At 42.5% G+C, this 22,194-nt stretch overlaps 1 protein-coding gene across 6 annotated transcripts in view; it reads right to left on the bottom strand.

Annotated features, from left to right (window-relative positions):
• upf2 (UPF2 regulator of nonsense mediated mRNA decay) overlaps window positions 1-21,980 on the bottom strand; it is a 125,881-nt gene extending 103,901 nt beyond the window's left edge. For 2 of the 6 annotated variants that reach the window (XM_072241573.1, XM_072241579.1), the window contains exons 1-5: window positions 21,852-21,980; window positions 14,912-14,969; window positions 13,667-13,734; window positions 10,005-10,382; window positions 5,594-6,373 (exon numbers count right to left, since the gene is read on the bottom strand). In XM_072241573.1, coding sequence (XP_072097674.1) covers window positions 5,594-6,373; window positions 10,005-10,351 — 1,127 coding nt within the window. In that variant the 5' untranslated portion in view covers window positions 10,352-10,382; window positions 13,667-13,734; window positions 14,912-14,969; window positions 21,852-21,980. Of the gene's footprint in view, window positions 1-5,593; window positions 6,374-10,004; window positions 10,383-13,666; window positions 13,735-14,911; window positions 14,970-19,760; window positions 19,876-21,697; window positions 21,755-21,851 lie in introns of those variants that run through there. The other 4 variants (XM_072241578.1, XM_072241577.1, XM_072241574.1 and 1 more) reach the window with 4 other exon arrangements.
• Between the last annotated feature and the right edge of the window lie 214 nt (window positions 21,981-22,194).

Here is a 22,194-nt window from a genome sequence, read left to right as displayed (position 1 = left end):
ATCATTTTGTACTTCATTGCTAGTTAAGTTTGCACACTAAGTGTGTTTTTAAATGTTGCTGCTGTAACATAAGAATTTCCCACTCAGGATCAACAACATATTTATTATTATTATTATTATTATTATTAACTGGTATCTCAGGGCTGGGTGCGTCTGCATCTGCACCACCACCCCCACCCTCCCTGCCAGATCTCCTGTCACCTGAACCACATCCCTCCCACAGCACTCCACACTCACCATTCCCAACATCATTTGCTCTTGCCAGATTTACAAACTTGCTCTCTGCTCCACATTGACAAATACAGTACTGCGCAAAAGTCTTAGGCACCCTAGCTATAAATATGTCTAAGATTTTTACACGGTACTGTAAACTTACAGGAAAAAAAGAGGAAGTAGGCTGACAGAATAGCAAAACTCAGAAGCAAAACCCTTTACAAAACAGTCGTACATTATTAATTTTACCTATCAATCTGAAATATCTCCTTCTGCAAGCTGATACTTTTGGCTTATCTCTAACACTTTTCGTTAATCTATTGTGTCTGGGAATTTATTATGACATACTTCGTCTTTGTTAAGCAACGATCCAATTCTTGGATGAACAACAATAGCTTAGAGTCTGTTCCAAGGAGGCATTCAATAGTAAGGATATTAATATAAACAAAATGAGAGAGACAGCAAAAATTGGAAAGAAAACTTGAAGGATAATGATGTGAAAATAAATGCCGACTGCCAGAGGAATTGGAAAGACAAGGTGTTAGAAAGGAAAGTCCTAAGGGTGAGAAAAGATATTTTACAGATCATTTTAAACTATCAGTATTATTGTGTTAATGTTACAGGTGTCCCCTGCTTTTCAAACGTTCGCTTTACGAAATCCCACTGTTACGAAAGACCTACATTAGTACCCTGTTTTTGCTAACAGAAGGTTTTTTCACTGTTACGAAAAAAGCGCGCGAAAATGGCAGCGTGTGAAAAAAAAGCAGCGTGCGCCCCAAGCAGCCAAGCTCCTCCCCCGGAACTGCATTCTAGCCGCCATTGCTTAAACAAGTGCTTTATCTCGATTTATTTTGGGCATCCATTAGCAAGATGAGTTCGAAGGTATCGAAAAAGTCTAAAAGAGCTCGTTACACTTTGTGTAAAACTAGACATAATTAAGCATTTCGATCGTGGTGAACAAAGTAAGGACATTGTCCATGCGTTGAACTTGCCTGCATCCACCATTCACGCTATTTATATGCAGAGAGAAAAAATCTTGAAAGCTGCCGATGTTACTGTTGGTTCTGCTCGTAGCGAAGTGGTCTCTCTCAGTCGGCATCCAGTAATGGATAAAATGGAAAGTCTATTGCTTGAGTGGATTGATGGGTGTACAAAACGTGGTGTTCCCTTCAGTTATCTTATACTTAAGGAGAAATCAGTCAGTCTTTTTAATAAGCTGAAACAGAAAGCACTGGCCAATGGTGATGAAATTATTGCGAAAGTGGAATTTAAAGGTAGTCACGGGTGGTTTGATTGGTTTCTGAGGCGAGGGCAGCTTCATAGTTTAATGTTTACCAAAGAGAGTGCTTTGGCTGATACTGAAGCTGCTGAGAAGTTCCCAGCAGAACTGAAGAAAATAATTACAGAAGGTGGTTATTCGTATAAGCAAGTGTTTAACTGTGATGAAACTGCACTTTATTGGAAAAAATTGCCGAGTAAGACATTTATTTCAAAAGAAGAAAAGCAGGCTAAGGGACACAAGGCATCGAAGGACAGGTTTACCCTAATGCCTATTATTAACGCCACTAAGCCTCTACTAGTGTACTATTCAGAAAATCCGAGGGCACTTAAAAGCGTTGATAAGAAAACACTTCCCGTTGTGTTCCATTCACATCCAAGCAGTTGGAACATCCAAGTGCTTTTTTCTGAGTACATGAGCAGATACGTTAGTCCTTTGTTGAAAAATACTGTAGAGAAAATAACCCCAATAATAGGGGTCTTGTGATTGTCGATAATTGTGCTGCTCATCCACCTGACATTACCGAGTATGGCGGTAACATTCGTGTTGTGTTCTTACCACCGAATAGGACATTGTTGTTGCAGCCATGTGACCAAGGCCTAATAGCCACAATTAAGGCTTACTATATGCAAAATGTGATGCGTTTTATTGTAAGTGCTATTGACAGACCGGGCAACTTAGAAGCATCTTTGCGCGAGATCTAGAAAGACTACAATATAAAACTGGCAACTGCCAACACTGGAGATGCTCTTGATAGGCTAACAGTCTCAATGAGAAATGGCGTTTGGAGGAAACTATGTCCCGAAGCAGTGAACAACTTTAAAGGCTTCGAACCATCAACAATAAATACGACAATAGTGAGCTTGGCTAAGGAGGCTGGGTTTGTGGAAGTTGACAAAGATGATGTTGAAGAGGTTTTGGCATCCCATGACCAAGAATTAACAGATGAAGAGCTGATGCAATTGCAAGAGGAAAGGATAACAATCCAAACCAAACGCAGTAGCGAAAATGAAGTCATCCAGGGACTGAACGTGAAGCAGTTGCGTGAGATTTTCGCTGCGATTGACAGCACTGCAATGATTGCAGAAAAGTATGACTTTAATTTTGAAAGGGCACGTAGGTTTAGGGCAGGTTTGCAGGATGTTTTGAGTGCTTACAAAGAACTGTATGATCTAAAAATGCGCGAGGCTCAGCAGTCAAGTATACTGTCGTTTTTCAAGCCTTGCACATCAGCCACAGCAGACAACGAACCTCGACCTTCGATGTCGAGGCAGGCAGTCATAGGAGAAGATGACCTGGCTGCCCTATTGGAAATAAGACTATGGTGAGATGACACCCCAGTCTCCTCTACCTCCCACCACCCCAATTTCCGACGACTCAGCCTAACACACCATCCTGATTCCCATAAATGAAACTACACTGTACATTATTTCTACTTTATATAAGTTGTGTATTTTTGTGTATTTTTGTGTTATTTAGTATGATTTGTTATTTGGTATGATTTGGCAGCCTCATAGCTTAAAGGTTACTGGAGAGAGTGCTTCTGCCGAGAGCGCATGCGTGAGACTTTCGCTGCGCTAGACAGTACTTCAATGATTGCAAAAAGTATTTCTACTTTATATAGGCTGTGTATTTATCATATCATTCCTGCTTTTACTATATGTTACCGTTATTTTAGGTTTTATGTGTTATTTGGCATGATTTGGTAGGTTATTTTTTGGGTCTGGAAATGCTCACAAAATTTTTTCCATATTAATAAATGGTAATTGCTTCTTCACTTTACAACATTTCCGCTTACGAGCCGTTTCATTGGAAGGCTCTACCTTCGGATGGCGGTGGAAACCTGTATTTTATGTGTTGTATGTGATATATGTACTCCTTTGCACCGTAGTCCCTGTGGAACATTGTTTCATTTAACTGTATATATGTGTACAGTTGAATCACAATAAACTTGAGCTTGAAATTTAGCCTTACTGCATAAATTCTGTTCATCATGGAATTGGCATGTTTAGGAGGACAGATCTTTCCAGGCACATTCTGCACATGGTAAAATGTCACCAACACACTGTCCGTTGTTTATGCAGTTCTAACAGAAATCCGATTGAAAAGACAGGGCTAATTACCATAGGTGTTCATAACCAATCCATTCTTGAGTCAATCAGCAAAACTCTAATCAGTACATTTTAACAACATTATGCTACTGTCCACTACAATGGACCGTTTTCTTTTCGCATTGCATTTTCTTGTGGAAAAAGTGTGTCTAATTTATGCTTAATTCATATTTTTCTTATGACTGCTGCTTATCTGTTGCAATGTGCCTTTGATGTTACAAGTACGTTTTTCATTGCACCTATGTACACATGGACTTGTGAAGATGACTTTGATTTTGAACAACACCCATAGCATCTCAGCATCAGCATGCAAACATCGGCTAGAATTTGCTTCACATACTGCAAGTGCTCCAGTCTTATCCATTAATCAAAATCCTAGCAATTCCTGGGAATTGGGAATTCCTGGGAGCCTAGGAACCAAGGTTACAGAGCATATGCAGACAAAGATGCAAATTTAGAATTCTAGGGCAACTCTTACTATTGTAGAGCTGTTTCACTAATTCTCCAGAATTACTGGCCTTTAACATGTGGATTTAACTGGTTATTAACACCTGAAATATGTATAATGACTGGTACTATACTTAAGTAAGCAAATAACAGTGCACATAGCTTCCATTGGATCAATACTTGTACACAACTCGTCAATTTCTGTATTAAAATGGAATTTCTTTGATCATACTTCAGAACAATGTGGTGACAGGGGACAGGCTGTTCTTGTGCACAAGCAAATAAAGTGGGATTGAGAAACGAGTGCAAGTTGTCAGAGTCCAGTTAATCAGCAATGACACAGGCAGGAGGGATCTGTTTCATTCAGCATCACAGTCGGCATTGACACAAAGGTTGCACTGTACTGTTCTTTGTTCAAACAGATTTCTCTTTCATGGGTGAACTGTTTTTCTGACACTATGGTCTTGATCAAGAGATCCCCCACACAAAAAGAAACATGAAATCAGCAACTACAATCTCCAGTGCCCCCAGAAGCATACATCATCTCAAGAATGCAACATCCATCATCGAAGATCCCTACCGTCCGGTGGCCATGCTACCTTCTCACGGATACTAAAGGGCAGGGGTACAGAAGCCTCAAGTCCAACATCACCACGTTCAAGACCAAGTACTACCCTACACCAATTTGGTTCTTGAACGAACTTGCATAACCCTAAACGATACCTCAGTACAGCAACACTATGACCACTTTTCACTAAAACAGATTTTTGTTCTTTCTTGTAAAGCTTGTGTATAATTTGTATAAATTTACATTTTTCTTGTGAATGCTGCTTATCTGATGCTATATGCCTATGATGCTGTTGCAAGTCAAATTTTTCATTATACCCATGCGTGCGCACACACACACAAAAAATCAGCAAGCCGGGCAGCATCTACGGAAGAGAATAAACAGTCAACATTTAGGCCCGTGTGTGGGCACGTGGCCAAGTGGTTAAGGTGTTCAACTAGCGATCTGAAGGTTGAGAGTTCGAGCCCCAGCTGAGGTAGCGTGTTCTGTCCTTGAGCAAGGCACTTAACCACACAGTGCTGTGCGACAGCACCGGTGCCAAGCTATATCGGCCCTTGCCCTTCCCTTGGACAACATCGGTGTCGTGGAGAGGGGAGACTTGCAGCATGGGCAACTGCCAATCTTCCATACAACCTTGCCCAGGCCTGCACCCTGGAGAGTGAAGACTTTCCAGGCGCAGATCCATGGTCTCGCAAGACTAATGGATGCCTTACTTAGATTTAGGGCCGAATCCCTTCATCATGATCTCAGCCTGAAATGTTTAATGCTTATTCCCCTCCATAGATTCTGCCTGACCTGCTGAGTTTTTCCAGCATTTTGTGAGTTGCTCAAGATTTTCAGCATCTGCACACTCTCTGGTGTCAAAGATTACATACTTGTGCACGTGACAATAAACAAATTTAACTTCTTATCATTTTTCTAAATTCCAACAACACAAGTTTCCGAAAGTAATGACACAAAAATGCAGAAAATCACCTGTTCTGCCTCTCCAGGTTCTGCAACTCCCGGTGGTCCTTTTTTAGGTGTTTAGTAAGTGAGGTGAAATACTCCCTCAGCAGGTTCATGAAGGGCTGCTGCTTCTCAGTGCTAATGATCTCACTGGGAGGGAAGCTGAGGTTGTACTTCTCTGAGGCAAGCTTCATCTTTCTGGTCACCAGGTTGGCAACATCGTCTCCACAGTGTCGGCAGAAGCTGATGATCACAGACACGTGCGAGTGGGTGTCACGATCCGAATAAATGATATTCTTTAGCTGCTCGTAAATGAGCGACAAGCCTTCTTTGTCAGTGAAAATCCCACAAATGGTCAGTTCCGCAATGAAGCGCATATCTGTTCTCAACTTGCTGATGTTTGGAGTCTTCTCCTCCTTCCGCGCCTCAAAGTGCTTCCGCCAGCCTTGCAGAAGCAGCGGGGAGAAGTCAGCGTATCGCTGGTGGAACAGGCAGCAAAGGTGAACGGCACAGTTCACATCGGAAAGTTTCAGCTTGGCTTCCACAACAGAGGCAACAGCTTCAGCTATGTACTTGCTCAGGTTGAGGACGTTGAAATCACTGGAGAGGGAGTCCCTCTGCTGCTCCGTGATGGTTCGGAGCTTCTTGACAAAGGCAGTGTTCTTCTTCAGGCTGGAATCCAAGCGAGTGAAGAAACTCTCCTCTGGCCGGCTCTCATGTGCATTCTGGTTCTTACTGCGGAGGTCTAGTCGGGTTTGATGACGCTCCCAGGCCTCTTGGTGCAACTGATAAGCTTCTTCTTTTTCTCTGCAGATTAAGAGGAAATACAATAAAAGGTTTAGAATATAACAGAATGCAGAATTTCAAAAACAGATAGTTCACTTATTCTAATGCGCCTAAATTCGAGGTGGAAAAACAACTGAGTAGCACAGTAGCTTAGCAGTTACAGCAGCACGTCACAATCCAGTCCATCACAGGCAAAGCCATCCCATCAGTGAGCACATCTGCAAGGAGCGCAGCCACAAGAAAGCAGCATTATTCATCAGAGACCCCCACCAACCAGACCATGCTCACTTCTTACTACTACCACGGGCAGGAGGTACAGGAGTCTGAGGTCCCACTCTACCAGTTTCAGGAACAGTTATCACCCTACAATCATCAGGCTCCAGAACTAGCTGGATAACTTCACAACATACGGACTCACTTCAAGAACTCTACAGCTCATGTTCTCAGTATTATTTATTACATTTTTTATTTATTATTTTGCACATTTATTGTTTGTTACTCTTTTCTAAGTATAGTTTTATTGTATTTTCCTGTAAACGCCTGTAAGAAAATGCATCTCACAGCAGTATATGGTGACATAAACATATTTTCAAATTTACTTTGATTTAGGTCCAATTCCTACCCGTCTGTAAGTTTGTATGTTCTCCCTGCGACCACATGTGTTTCCTCCAGGTACTCTAGTTTTCTCCCACATTCCAAAGATGCACAGGTTAGGGTTAGTAAGCTACAGACCTGCTATGTTGATGCTGGAAGCACGGCGACACTTGCAGACTGTCCCCAGACCATTCTTGGACTGTCTTGTCATTGAAGCAAATAGTGTATTGCATTGTATGTTTTCAATACAGCTACTCTTTAATCTTTAACCGTAAATTAAATGTGATGCCAGCAAACCCAAGGAATGGAAGCAGTATAGAATCTAGAAGGCGTCATGGTAACATTGTGGTTAGCACAACACTTTACAGTACTAGCAACCCAGGTTCATTTCCCACCGTTGCCTGTAAGGAGCTTGTATTTTCTCCCCGTGACTATGTGGGTTTCCTCCAGGTGCTCCGATTTCCTCCCACAGACTAAAGATGTACCGGTTAGTAGGTTAATTGGTCCTTGCAAATTGTCCCATAACTATGATAGGTTTAGGCTGTGTGGCATGGCTCAAAGGGCCAGAAGGGCCAGAAGGGTCTATTCTACAGAGTTAGTAGATTGGTAGATAGGGCCAAGTGATTCAGGAGAAAACAGTACAGGAGTAAACTTGGAGAACATAAAACATGGCTTAAAATTTTCTAAAGGCACTTGGAGAAAACATATTAAAAACTTAATTTCCTTGCAGTCAGAGTCAGGGGAATTTATTGGTTATTAGACAGGAAATAAAGTTAGAGAAATGCAAGAATTGAAAGCCAATAAATCTTTTTTGGGTGTAGCAATCTATAGTCCAAATTAAGGAAATGATCCTAATAATAATATTAGATGCATGACCAGGGTGTTTTTTTTTTAAATACTCTGTAGACTTTGAACAATTCCATGGATTAAAAAACTATGCAGCCATTGTTTAAACGAGATTGAAAAGGAGGGAGCAGGGAATTCTAGATCAGTTATCCAGACATCTGTAGTAGGAAAATACAAAAGTCCATTATTGGAAATGTAACAGTAGAGCAGTAGAAAACAATGACAGAATCAGACAAAATCTAATTCACCAAGGCTCGTGAGACAAGACCTACTCATGACCTCATCAGGTAGAAGAACAAGGGCAGCAAAAGCAGTGGAACACCGCCTTGTAAATCTGTCACCTTTCCTTCACTGTCGCTGGAACACTCTCCTTAACAACACTGTGGGTGTACAGCAACACCTCAACTGCAGTGGCTCAAGAAAGCAGCTCACCACCACTCTTCTCAAGGACAACTCGGGAAGGGGGGGAGAAATCAAATACTGACTCGACCTGCAAATCCCACAACCCTTGAATGATTATAAAAATGTCAGCATGATTTTTTATAAAATGCAAGTAATGATTTTACAAGAATTTTGTTTTGAAGCTGCAACTAGCCAACTAGATTAGGTAAAACCTGTGGACCAGAGGTATTTGAACTCTCAGGTAAGGTGCCACTTTACAGATTAGAATTAAAACTGTTGGTTAGGGGCAAGATATGAATATAGAACTGACTGAAAGTCAGGAAACAGCGCAGGATTTCCTAGACACAGAAAGCAACCAATGGGGTACTGCAGGGTTTAGTGCTAGGACCCTATACGGGAATTAAGGGCAATATGTTCAAGTTTGAAGAGGCACAAATCTTGGGAATGGGACAGGGTGGGGGGGGTTACATCTGAGGAGGATGCAGAAAAGCTCAAATGTGATTTGAACAAGTTTGGTGAGTGGCAGATTCACCACTGTCTGCAAGAGTTTGTACGTTCCCCATGTGACCATGCGAGTTTCCTCCGGGTGCTTTGGTTTCCTCACATTCCAAAGACGAGCAGGTTATGGGCATGCCATGTTGATACTGGAAGCTTGACGACGCTTGTGGGCTTGCCGCCAGCATATCCTCAGACTGTATTAGTCGTTAACACAACCAACACATTTCACTATGTACCTGTGACAAGGCTAATCTTTAATCTTTATCCTTTAAAGTTGAAGCTTTGGGGTGATGAATGTTTATTAAAATGAGGAAAAGCCAATAAATCAAACAAGTTTCAGAGAAAGAGACAGACTGATGAGAGCAAAGGGTTTATCATGATAGGTGGAAAAAGAGACTGAAGAACAGAGAAAATGGAGGCTTCCTAATCACAGCTCATCTGTCTGAAGGAAGTGTAAATCAAAGGGTGAAGAGAGAAAAAGCAATGCTGGAACTGTAGAAATGAAACACTGCAGACAAAGAGAATGCAAGAAATAGTCAGTAGATCTTCCAAGAGACAAGCTTTGTAAAAAGTATTGTAGCAGCTGTGATTCTCTGGTTGCAATCTTGCCTCTGAGCCAGCACACTTCAGATTCAGGTTGCAATGGAGATAAACAAATGGAAAAGCATGGGCTAATGTTCTAGTACAGTACTGCGAGAATGGTACATTGTTGTGGTGATCCTGTATCTACTCGAGTGATCAAATGGTACCAGTCAAACAGAAGGGAATTCCCTCCTGCACCTTCAACCAATATCGCAAAAGCAGTTATATGGTCATTATACTGATAGCTTGGTGCATAAACTGGTTGCATACTGTCTATATTACTATATGCAACTACCGACAGCAAGAGAATGCACAACTAAGTATTTTTAAAAAATTATTGTTCTGGGGTTTTGTGTGACTGTGTATGCATGTGTGTGCTTGTGTGTCCACACTATATGTGAGCTCATGTTAATTCAGATTACTCGCAACCCAGAGCAGGATGCATTAAATGGGCATATTTAAAGTGGAGGTCGACACATTCTTGATTAGTAAGGGCATCAAAGGTCACAGGGAGAAGGCAAGAGATTGGGGTTGAGAAGGATAGTAAATCAGCCATAACCTAATGGCAGAGAAGGTCCAAATTGCCGAATTCTGCTCGTTTATCTTACGGTCTTATCAGGAAACTTCATGGACACAACAAAAATGCTAAAATGCATAAAGTAAAATAATTAGTTATTTAAGATGAAGTATATTGGTATTTACCTTTGAAATGTCAGGTAAGCAATCCTACCTCTGTTTCGTTGCTTCTTCTTCTCGCTGCCTCTTCTCCTCCTCCTCCTGCTTCTTCCTTTCCTCCTCTTCGACTTTCTTCTTTTCTTCTTCTTCCCTCTTCTTCTGTTCTTCCTCTGCTTTTAACTTCTCTTCTTCTTTCTTCTTGCGTTTTTCATCTTCCTTTTTGCGTTTCTCATCTTCCTGCCTCTTCTTTTTCTCCTCAGTGGTCTTCATTCCTTCCCTCCTGCTGGTTTTCAGATCATCTCGCAGTTTTTCCCGACTCGAGATCGGTCTCCTCTCACTACCTTCCTTTTCTTTACCACCTCTGCTTTCAGTGCTAAAAATTAACGTCTCTTTCTCATCCATGTTCACAGGATTCTTGTGCTCTCCTGACTTCCTGGAAACAAATTCCCCAAAATAAAATGAAATTGTGTCATATAAACCAAACATGTTGAAACAATCAGCACATTGAGTAAAACTGTAGGGTAATTTTCATTTTATTCTGCATTCTGTTGTTGTTTTTCCTCATCAATGCATCTATGTTGACAGCATGCAAAACAAAGCTTTAGTATACAAAGAGAATTAAATAATTGTTACTCTGTGTCTGAAGCAGCACCAAAAAACACAGTAAGATAAAGAAAATAACAAAATAAAAAATATATATGTAAATAGAATACACAAGATAGCTTATATAGACAGATCGATTCTATGTCCATAAAGGAATGCTAGGCACGGGAGTGTCTGTGCATTAGGTAACTGACAGGAAATGATAAAATAGAGGTGGCTGGGTTGTGGAGGGTGGATTTAGTGTGTGGAGGTATTGATGAGTCTCACTTCTTGGGGAATGCAACTGTTTTTGAGTCTGATGGTCCTAATGTGAATGCTATTTAACCTCCTCCCTAATGGGAGTGGGACAAACAGTCAATGGACAGAATGGATGGGATCCTTCATGATTTACTGACCCTTCTCCAGCACCTTTCTGCATATATGCCCTTGACGGTGGTGCCAGTAATGCATTAGCAGTTTTACCTATTGTAGAGCCCTCTTGTCTGTCACTGTGCAGTTTCTGTACCATGCAGTGATGCAGCTTGTTAGGGTGCTACTGTACATCTGCTAAATGATGTACTCTCACACGTGTGACAATAATAATGTATTTTATGCAGAAAAGCAAAGAAAGAATGTCGGTGTGATAGGAATAAACACAAGACAATGCAAATTAAAATAAGGCAAAGTGGTGAATCTTTTTAAGACGAGATTAATTTGGAAGGCAAGGAAGTTCTCATTTATGAAAGAAGCTGTGGATTATAGTCCCAGCTGAACTCCTAGGCTGGATGTTGACAAGATGGAGATCCACATTAGCGCATCAGCTGGAGAGTGAACAATGATTTGCCCTTGTGCAGTTGCATACAGATTGGATTCCTGTCACTGCATTAGGTATAAAGGAGGGACTGGCTGGGTTTATCAGATATAACAATAATCGTTAACCGTCTAATCCAAGATCAAGCTCACTAATTTTATGCATTGCACTGTATAGCTGCCGTAACAATTAACAAATTTCATAACATACTTGAGTGATGATAAACCTGAATCTGATATGGGTCTCTATATCTATTAACAAAAAGACCTTTGCACAGTACTGCACATCCCTTTAGAACAAAGATGAAGGTTTGATCTAATACCACCAGATTCAGAAACAGTTACTATCCTACAACCCTCAGGCTCCTTATCCAGTCTTCACTCACCTCAACTCTGATCTGTTTCTGCAACCCACAGAATTATACAACTCACATTCAAGGACTCTACAACTCATGTTCTCAATAGTTTTTTATTTGCATAATTCATCTTCTTTTGCATATTGGTTGTTTTTCAGTCTTTGATTATGCATTTTTTAAATTCTATTGTATTTCCTTATTTCCATGTAAATATCTACAAAAAAACTGGACGGCATTATAGCTCAGTAGCTGGCCAGTGGTGTACTGGCATCAGCATCAGACTTCGAGGCGAGTGGTCTCAGGTTCAAATCTGGCCAGCTCCTTACATGCTTTCCATCCATGCAAGTTGAGTGTCGAACAGGCAACTCAGCCTCGTAAAAAGCAGACAAAATGCTAAATAAATGGCAGGGTTGCTGCCCAATGCACTACAAGGCTTGGAGAAGACTAACAACAATGGTAGCACCGTGGTTGGAATAACCTCATTACACTGCCAATGATAGGGAATTAATTCCCACCATTATCTGTAAAGAGGCTGTACATTCTCCCCATGACCGCGTGGGTTTCCTCCTGGTGCTCCAGTTTCCTCCCATATTTCAAAGATGCAAGGGTTAGTAAGGTAATTGGCCATAGGAGTGTAATTCAACCACAAATATTAACATTGTGTGACAGAAGCTGCAGTTGTGACCTTGCAATGTCAGTGGCAAATGGGGTGAATCATTACATTTATTGAGCAGGTAACTGCCGTTGGTGAAAAGCAGCATACAAAACAATCTAACGGAAATTATATGGGAGAATGGCTTTAGTTTGATTTAATAAAATAAATTTAACATTGAATAATACAGAACAGTACTGGTCCTTCAGCCTACAGTGTTGTACCAACCTATAAAAACCTAATCAAAGATCAATCCAGCCATTCCTTCTTACTCAGTCCATAATCTTCCATTCTTCATACATCCATCCATGTGCGTATCTAAGTCTTTTAAAAGTCCCTAATTTATCTGCCCTTACCATCACCTAGCAAGGCATTCACTGCACCCACCACACTCTGGTAAAAAAAACCTACCTCAGACATCTGCTCTAAACTTGCCACCACACAACTTAAGCAAATGTTCTCTGGTATTAGCGATTGCTGCTCCAGGAGAACGGCCCTGGCTGTCCACTCTATCAATGCCTCTCATCATTTCTCATCCTCCTTCTCTCCAAGGGGAAAAGCCCTAACCTGCTCAACCTATCCTCATACGACATGCTCTCTAATCCAGGCAGCATACTGATAAATCTTCTCTGCACCCTCTCTAAGGCTCTGACATTCTTCCTATAATGAGGCGACCAGAATTGAACACAATATCCCAAGTGTGGTCCAACCAGGGTTTTCGTGCTCCTTCAACTCAATCCCCTTACTAATGAAGGCCAAAACACCGTATGCTTTCGTTAACAACAGGAATTCTGCAGATGCTGGAAATTCAAGCAACACACATAAAAGTTGCTGCCTGGCCTGCTGCGTTCACCAGCAACTTTTATGTGATATGCCTTCGTTACCACCCTACCAATTTGTGCGGCAACTTTGAGGGACTTAGAATTCAAGTAGCTGAAAATTAATAAAGAATAACAGAATGATGTTAAGTTCAGTGACTGCAACACTTAACTGCAGTTCCATGGACAAATTTAATAGTTACCAAGTAACCTATTTTCTTGGCATAGCCTGTCTTTTCATGTCCTCTGATCATAATAAAAAACCCAAAGCCATGATGGAATGGCGGAACATACTCGAAAGGCCTAATGGCTTAATTCTGCCCCTTATGTCATTCAGTCTTGTGGTCAAAAACACCAGCTTCAACAGTGCAAGACTTCAGAATGATTCCATAAAAGGAAACTGGTTAAAAATTAAACGTTTTGTGCAGGTCAATGCCACTGTTGCTGGCTATTTGCCCAGTCCAATTACCGTACGGTTTAAATCTGGAGGATGACTCACCAGAAGGCAGAAAGCTTCAAATGCTCAGTGTTACATTCCAGTGAAGTTGCCGCACATCAGCTGCATACCTGTTGTAAAAATTCATTAACAACAGTTGGATAGTTCTGACTAGGGACCATGTTCATATTTACTACAGATCATCATTATCGTACAGGACATGAATAATATCACACAGACACATTATGAAATTGTTAAAATGCCCTTGAAGACCAACTTAAACAGAAATCATTTCTACGTACAGTGCAAACATTTTTAGATCTACATGAATGAAATAATCAAGGACTGTAGGTTTCATTCAAGTATTGATTTTTTTGCACAAATGCTAATTAATCAGTTGTTAAGTGTTTAAGAATCAAGAACTGGTTCAACTAAAGATTATCAATTCGGAGTGTAAAGAAATAGGACCAGAGGAATTTCTTTAGCCAGAGGATGGTCACTCTGTGGAATTCATTGTTACAGACAGCTGTAGAGGCCAAGTCATTGGGTAAATTTAAAGCGGAAGTTGGCAGGTTCTTAATTAGCAATTGCATCAAGGGTTATGGGGAGAAGGCAGAAGAACAGTGTTGAGAGGGATAATAAATCAGCCAGTATCACATGGCAGACCATTCTTGATGGGCCAATTTTGCTACCTCTCATGATCTTATGCCACCTTCTTGTAGTTATCATTGGACAGGAAGGACAGTAGCCTAATGTCCCACACCATCAGGTTCAAGAACAGCCACTTCCCGTCAACCATTCAGTTCTTGAACCAACCAGAACAACCCTAATCACTACCTTAGTATAGCAGCACCACGACCACTTTGAGCACTTTGCTCTAAAACGACCTTCATTTTTGTTCTAATTGTGTTTTTTCTTGTAAAAAAATGTGCATTTTTTTGTAAATGCTGACTATATGACGCTATGTGTCTGTGATCTTGCTGGAAGTAAGTTTTTCATTCTGCTTGCATACATATATAGTCGTGCATATGGCAATAAGTTCAAATTTGACTTTAGAAATGGAGTATTAGGAGTCTTGATGAGGTAGTCATTGGGGACAAAATAGAACAGGTGACAGACAGCTCATGGTGAGAGCCAGCACAGGCAGAGGCAAATGGCCTCCAAGACTCCAAACTTAAAAGAATTCAAGTCTTTTTCCTACCCAACTGGAAAGCTGAAGGTGAGATTCACATGTCAGATGAATACACTTTGAAATCAAGGGATAATTACAATTTTCCCATTCCATCCAACATAGCATCAAGCTCTTACCTTACAAAGTGTGAACTGGAAGACACAAAATTAACCTCGGGAATAACTGAGTCAGATTCTGTAAGAGCAGAATTAAAGGGAATATTAAATATATTTAATTTACAACGACTTATGCTCCAAAAAATAAACTCTGAAAAGTTAGAAATACTTAAGTTATTACCTATCAGTTATATCACTGCATAGAAATATAATTTACTATTAGTAATGACTTTCAATTCAAGATGCCTTTACAACACAAGGACAACATTGATACTTCATGGCAATGGCCTGTTTCCAAGTCACCCAAGGAGCAATATTTGTTTTTCATTATTTCTAAAGTTTAAATATTGTGAAAAGATTTCTCTTAGGCCTAGGCTGGGGTGAGGCTTCTGAAGTTGGAGAAGACGATAGCAGAAAAACCACAAGAGATTTTGCAGATGCTGGGAATCTGGAGCAACACACACACACAATGCTGGAGGAACTCTGCAACTATGCATCTATGGAAATGAATTAATAGTTGACAGTTCAAGCTAAGACCCTTCATCAGGACTGGAAAGGAAGGGGTTGAAGCCAAAACAAGAAGGTGGGGGGGGGGGGAGTGAGGGAGTAGTACGAACTGGCAGGTGATAGGACAGACCAGCTGACAGGAAAGTTGGATGGGTGAGGGAAGTGGGATGCAGTAAGAAGCTCAGATGATAGGTGAAAGAGGTAAAGAGTAATCTGATATAAGAGGATAGTGCACCATGGGAGAAAGAGAAGAGCTCAAGGGAGGTGATGTCTATGGGTGAGGAGAAGAGAAGGAGTGAGAGGGAACAAGAATGCAGAAGGGAAAAAGAGAGAAGGGGGAGGAGGTGAAATTATCAGAAGCTCAGAGTCGTAGATAATTCGGATCTTCACTCTGATATTTCACCCGAGTGCCATTTCCTGTCCTAACGTTAAATCTTCATTCCCTTAATATCCACAAATCTGGATATCTCTGCCTTAAATGCACTCAGCAACTGAGTCTCCATAGCCTGGTTGGGAGAGAATTCTAAACACCTCAATCCTCTGTTATCTGTTCTGAATGGATAGTCCTTTCTACCAAAGTGAATAACTTCACATTTGTCTCTCTGCTTTTTCCTCACCCATGTTCTACACCTGTCAAGTGTTACATTTGAAATTCTGACAATAAACGCACCCACCCACAGTACAATCAACCCTTAACCATTAACAAGCAATACACTCTCACCCACACCCCTGCCATCTCTGTAACGTGTGCCTCTGCTGATCGAACAAATGTACTTCTGTGGGCTTTCCCTTGAAACCAAGAAGTAACAATGAATTTGGTGAACCTGTAACGTACTGTTTTCCATGGCGAATGCGTCCTTCCTTGGCTAAGACCACCAAACATAAACGGTATTTCAGATGAGGTCTCACTATGACCAGACACAATTTCAGATGCCTTCACTCTCTTTCTCAAATCCTCTCACAATTTAAGTGAGCTATCATTTGCTTTCTTGGCTGCATACTGTCATCACTCACTAACTTTCACAAGGACTTGTAGTTCCCTCTGAACATCAACAGTTTCAATAAGGACAAAAGACATAGATATAGAGTTAGGCTATTCAGCCTATCCAGTCTGTTGCACCATTCAATCATGTTTGATTTATTTCCCTCTTTAGATTGATAGATACTTTATTGATCCAAAAGGAAATTACAGTGTTGCAGTAACATTACAAGCAAACAGATATAAATATTAGAAGAGAAGTAGAAAGTATTAAAAAGTTACCTCAAACAGTCTGACAGGAGATCATCACTTCCCCAGCTATAGGTTGACTCATTATAGAGCCTAATACCGAGGGCAAGAATGATCTCATATAGCGCTCTTTGGAGCAGCACAATTGCCTTAGTCTATTGCTGGAAGTGCTCCTCTGTTCAGCCAAGACTGCATGCAGAGGGTGTGAAACATTTTCCAGAATTGCCAGGATTTTCCATAGGATCCTTTGTTCTACCACAGCCTCCAGTGCATCCGGTTTGACTCCCATAACAGAGCCAGCCTTTCTGATCAGTTTATTGAGATGGTTGGCTTCATGTGTTGATGCCATTGCCCAGCACACCACCCATCTGAAGACTGTACTGCCGACAATAGACTGGTAGAACATGTGAAGGAGAGGCCTGCATAATCCAAAGGACCTCAAGAAGTAGAGGCAACTCTGGCCCTTCTTGTACATAGCCCGTGTGTTGGTGCTCCACTCAAGTCTGTCATCCAGGTGCACCCCCAGGTACTTGTAGGTCTTCACCACATCCACATCCTCACCATCAATAGTAACAGCGAGCAGTGCTGGTTTAGTCTTCCTAAAGTCCATCACCATCTCCTTTGTCTTACTGATGATGAGCTGCAGATGATTTCTAATTAGAAACCTATCTAACTTCTGCTTTAAATCTACCCAATGATTTGGCCTCCACAGCCATCTGTGGCAATGAATTCACAAAATCAACACCCTTTGGCTAAAGAAATTCCTCCTCATCTCTGTTCTAAAGGGATATTATTTCATTCTGAGTCTGTGCCCTCTGGCCCTAGACTCTCCCACTATTGGAAACATCTATCCCATTTCCACTCTACCTAGCCCTTTCAATATTTGGTGAGATTCAATAAGATCTCGCCACCCCTCCACCCCCTCCTCATTCTTCTAAACTCCAGTGAATACAGGCTCAGAGCTATCAAATGCTTGTCAAATGCTAACCCTTCATTCCTGGGATCATTCTCGTAAACCTCCTCTGGACCCCCTCCAATGCCAGCACCTCCTTTCTTAGATAAGGGGCCCAGAACTGCTCACAATACTCCAAATGCTGTCTGACCAATGCCTTATAAAGACTCTTCATTGTATCCTTGCTTTTATATCCTAGTCACATGGAAACGAATGCTAACTTTGCAACTCCCTGAATACCATCTCAAGCTGCAAGTTCACCTTTAGGGAATCCCATACTAGGGCTCTTTGTAGTCCCTTTGCATCTCTGATTACTAAATTCATTTCCTCATTTAGAAAAATTCTACCAAAGTCCATAAATCACACCATTTCAAAAATATTCAGCTTTTCCTTTTTGTGCAAACTCAGTTTTCCACAAAATATTGTTTGCCATGTCCTTGCCCTGTCTTTATTCTCCTGAAGCTCCTGTGTTTCAAAGTTTTCTTGCAATTTCAAACTTGGATACACTTGATCTAATTATTCAAACAACAGACATTGCTCACAGAAACAGTTAGAATGTCTATATCGGTATCCAATAATCAGAACCTGCTGAATATGATTAGTTAAAACATAGAACAGTATGCCTCTGATCTATGAATATTTATTTCTCTATCTAAACAGCCTCTTAAACACTACTAACCTATCTCTTCCACCACCATTCCAGGTACCATCTTCCCTATGCACCTACCACACTGTGTTTAAAAAAAAACTGGCCCTAGTAAAAAAAAAGTTCCTGACTGCCTATGCCTCTCAAATTTTATAATCTTCTATCAGGTCTCCCCTCAGCCTCCGATATTCCAGAGAAAACAACACACACTTGTTCAACCTCCTCTTAAAGCACGTTTTCACCATGGTAGTGTAGCAGTCTGCACAACACTATAACATCTTGGGGCATTCCGGAGTTCAATTCTGGCATCATCTGTAAGGAGTTCGTACGTTTTCCCTGTGAACTGCGCGGGTTTCCTCTACGTGCTCATTTCCTCCCACAGTCCCAAGGTGTACCGGTTCGGAGGTTAATTGGTCATTGTAAATTGGCTAGTGCTAAGTAGGTGAGTTGCTAGCAGTGCACTCATTAGGTAGGAAGGGGCTGTTTCATGTGGTATATCAAAATAAATAAATACCCTCTAATCCAGGCGGCATCCTGCTAAACCTCTTGCACACTCTTTCCAAAGCCTCCATATTCCTCCTGTGATGAGACAACCAAAATTTCTAATCCAGGCGGCATCCTGCTAAACCTCTTGCACACTCTTTCCAAAGCCTCCATATTCCTCCTGTGATGAGACAACCAAAATTTCTAATCCAGGCGGCATCCTGCTAAACCTCTTGCACACTCTTTCCAAAGCCTCCATATTCCTCCTGTGATGAGACAACCAAAATTTCACCCAATATTCAAACAGCAGTCTCACTGAAGTTTTATATGGCTGCAACATAACTTCTGACTTTTATATTCAACAGACCCAACCAATGAATGCAAGTATGCCATATGCTTTCTTTCCTGCCCTATCTACCTACATGGCCTCTTTCAGTGAGCTACAGACTTTTGACCATAAGTTCCTCATACCCCTAGCCTGCACAATACCTCCTTATTCCTATTCTGTCCACTAATCAATCCTGCGAACATGCCATCACATGCGCTCTCACCTCATTTGGTGAGCTGCCTGGCACCTTATGGAGAGAGCCATTGAGGGCTGAGAAATGGCTGGAAAGGGGCGTTAATCCTGATAAACGAGAGGTGATGCACTTCAGAGGTACAGCATGCACCTGAATGGAAGGGTCCTGGAGAGTAGTGGCAAATAGAGAAACTTTGATTAACAAGTCCAAAGACCCTCAGCTGCACACTGATGATGGCTTCCAGATTGGAGCCAAAGAGTCTGCAAACATTTTGCCAAGCTCAGCAATCAATCAAGCCTTCAATTTTTAAAATGGCAGTGAAGGTCAACAATGTGGTTATGAGGGCATATGGGAGCCGATCTTCATTAGTTGGGGCAGGAGAGGGGTTCTTCTCCAATTTCCTGCTATCCACAGTGGCGTACCGATTAGCACAATGCTTTACAGTTCCAGTGAGAACCCACAAGGATTCAATCCCACCACTGTACACTCTCACCATAACCATGAGGGTTTCCTCCCACCTTCCTAAGACGTACCAGCTAGGATTACTGAGCTGTGAGCGCACTGTGTTGGTGTCAGAAGAGTAGCAACACTTGTGGGCTGCCCCCCAGCACAAAACTTCAACTGTGTTGGTCGTCGATGCAAACGATGCATTTCACTGTACATGTGACAAACAACGTAATAAATAGGTAATAAAAAATTAGAATGCTTAGACTAATTTTAGATCTGAACTAGCACATCTTAATTACCATAAGATGTGCCAGTGGTGGACAGAGTATAAAGGGGATTCACCAGAACGTTGCCCAGGATAGGGCTGTTCAGTTATGAGGAGAGACTGGGCTTGTTTTCCCTGGAGCAGAGACAGTGGAACAACATAACTGAGGTATATTAAATTATAAATATAGATTAGGTAGACATTAAGAAACTTTTCCCTCAATCAGGGAGGTTACAGATTTAAGTTAAAGGGGCGAGAGGGTAGGGGATCCTTCCTCTCCCCCTCCAAGAGTACTTGGAATAGAGTCACTCAAGACTTAAATTGTCTCTGGACAAGCACTTGAATCACACAGGGTGATGTTAGTGTAGAACAAGCTGCCAATGGAAGTGATGGATGCAGGTTTGATTTCAACATTTAAATTTGGATAATACAAAGGTGGGAGGGGTATGGAGGGCTATGGTCTGCATGGCTAGGCAGAATAATAGTTGGATACAGACAAGATGGGCTGAAAGGCCTGTTTTCTGTGCTGTGGTGCTCTATGACTCTAAGGCCACATTCAAGGTGCGTGAAGGAGAGATTAATGCGCAAGGACATAGTGGGCTGAATGGCCACCTACAGTACAATCGACTGTCAACCATCATTGCAGCATCAGCAAGCAATACTCTCCCCCACACCCCTGCAGTCGATGTAATGTGTGCTTCTGTTGATCTGACAAATAGACTACTGCGGGGTTTCCCTTGAAAACCGGGAGTTAACAATAAAACAACACCCAAGAACAGACCTTTTTACAGTAACACAGATTAATTTAGAAACACGGAAATACAAAGTAGCAGAGGAAGGAAAGAGAAAGGTCTACAGCAGGGTGGACGAATAGATGAAGACAGTGAAAATGTCAGTGTAACAGGACGAGGGGAGAAATGTGTCTACAGGAAGTACAGATGACAACATTAAAACACATTCAGGGCATTATTGCAGCTATTTATCTCGGTTAAAAAGCCCACCATCCTGTATCAGGATTGTCCCCATCAGTCACCGGACCATCCCCGTTATATGGCTCTCCTCCACCCTCCACCCCTTACCAAGGCCCTTCCATTACCCCCTTCCCCTACCGTCACCTGTATCTCCCCTCCATCTCCTCACTGGGCCCCAGGTCAACCCTCCCCATCTAATCGAACCCGTTACCTCTCCCTTCACCGACCCCTCCGTAATTACTGGATTCTCTCCCACCCCCACCCCCACGTTACCTACCCCAATAACCACCATTCGCCATTCTTTGCTCAGCAGAGATCATCCCCCCCCCCGCCCAGGACAGAACTGCTGACCAACATTCATCCTCCCACATCCCAGTACGAAACCCCCATTCTATTCCCGATCGCAGTATCAAACCCTCTTCGCCCCCCGCTCCCCCAATTACCAGTCACTCTGCCCGGTACCGATCCCGAGTACTCCTCTCCCATTACCGATCACCCAGTGCCGAACCACTCCCCCCTCCAGTCACCATCCCCATCCCCATAATACTGACACCCTTCCTCCCATTACTTTCCCCAGCGGGTACTAACCGCTGACCGACGAACTGGCTTCCGGTACCCGGACTCCCGCTACCCCCGCCACCCCCACACCTTCCGCGGTACCGACTCCCTCCCTCATTACCCTCGGTTCCGACTACCGATCCTCCCCCCGGTAACGACCGACAAGCAGCAACTGATACTCGAACCCCTCCCCGCATTCCGTCCTGACGGCCCCCGCCCCGGTACCGACCGCTGACCGCTGACCGACGACCCGCTCCCGGTAAACACCGCAGCACCAACCGCCAAGGCCCCCCTCCGCCCGGCTGCCCCGCCACGCCTGTCAAACACGGCCCTCCACCAATGCTTCCGTAAATTAACCCGTTCAATAGAGCAGATGCCCGCACCCGTTTTACCGCCAGCCTTGGAGAACTGGAAGGATAGGACAGCAACGAATTCCCTCACCGATCCTACCGGCACCGCGGCGGACAGACCAGTAACGATAGCGGTACCGCCGAGCCGCAACCGGAAGTGACAAAGACAACTTCCGCCATTGAAATGACGCCGCAAGTCCTTGTTGCCAGGGGAGGGGCGGTAGGGCGTGGCCACCGTTGTGTGGTTAGGGGGCAGGTCTGTTCTGGCCAACCCGTATTGCCATAGGGGAATTGACAGCGACGGAAACCAATCAATATGCGAGAGGTGGGGCTTCAACGGGACAGCTCTCCGACCCGAAGTCGTCGATGCTGGACG

This window comes from Mobula birostris, chromosome 23, assembly GCF_030028105.1.
Source record: "Mobula birostris isolate sMobBir1 chromosome 23, sMobBir1.hap1, whole genome shotgun sequence".
NCBI classification, from domain to species: domain Eukaryota; kingdom Metazoa; phylum Chordata; class Chondrichthyes; order Myliobatiformes; family Myliobatidae; genus Mobula; species Mobula birostris.
The sequence above is the reverse complement of the archived record's forward strand: the minus strand, read 5'-3'. Positions and strand labels throughout refer to the sequence as shown.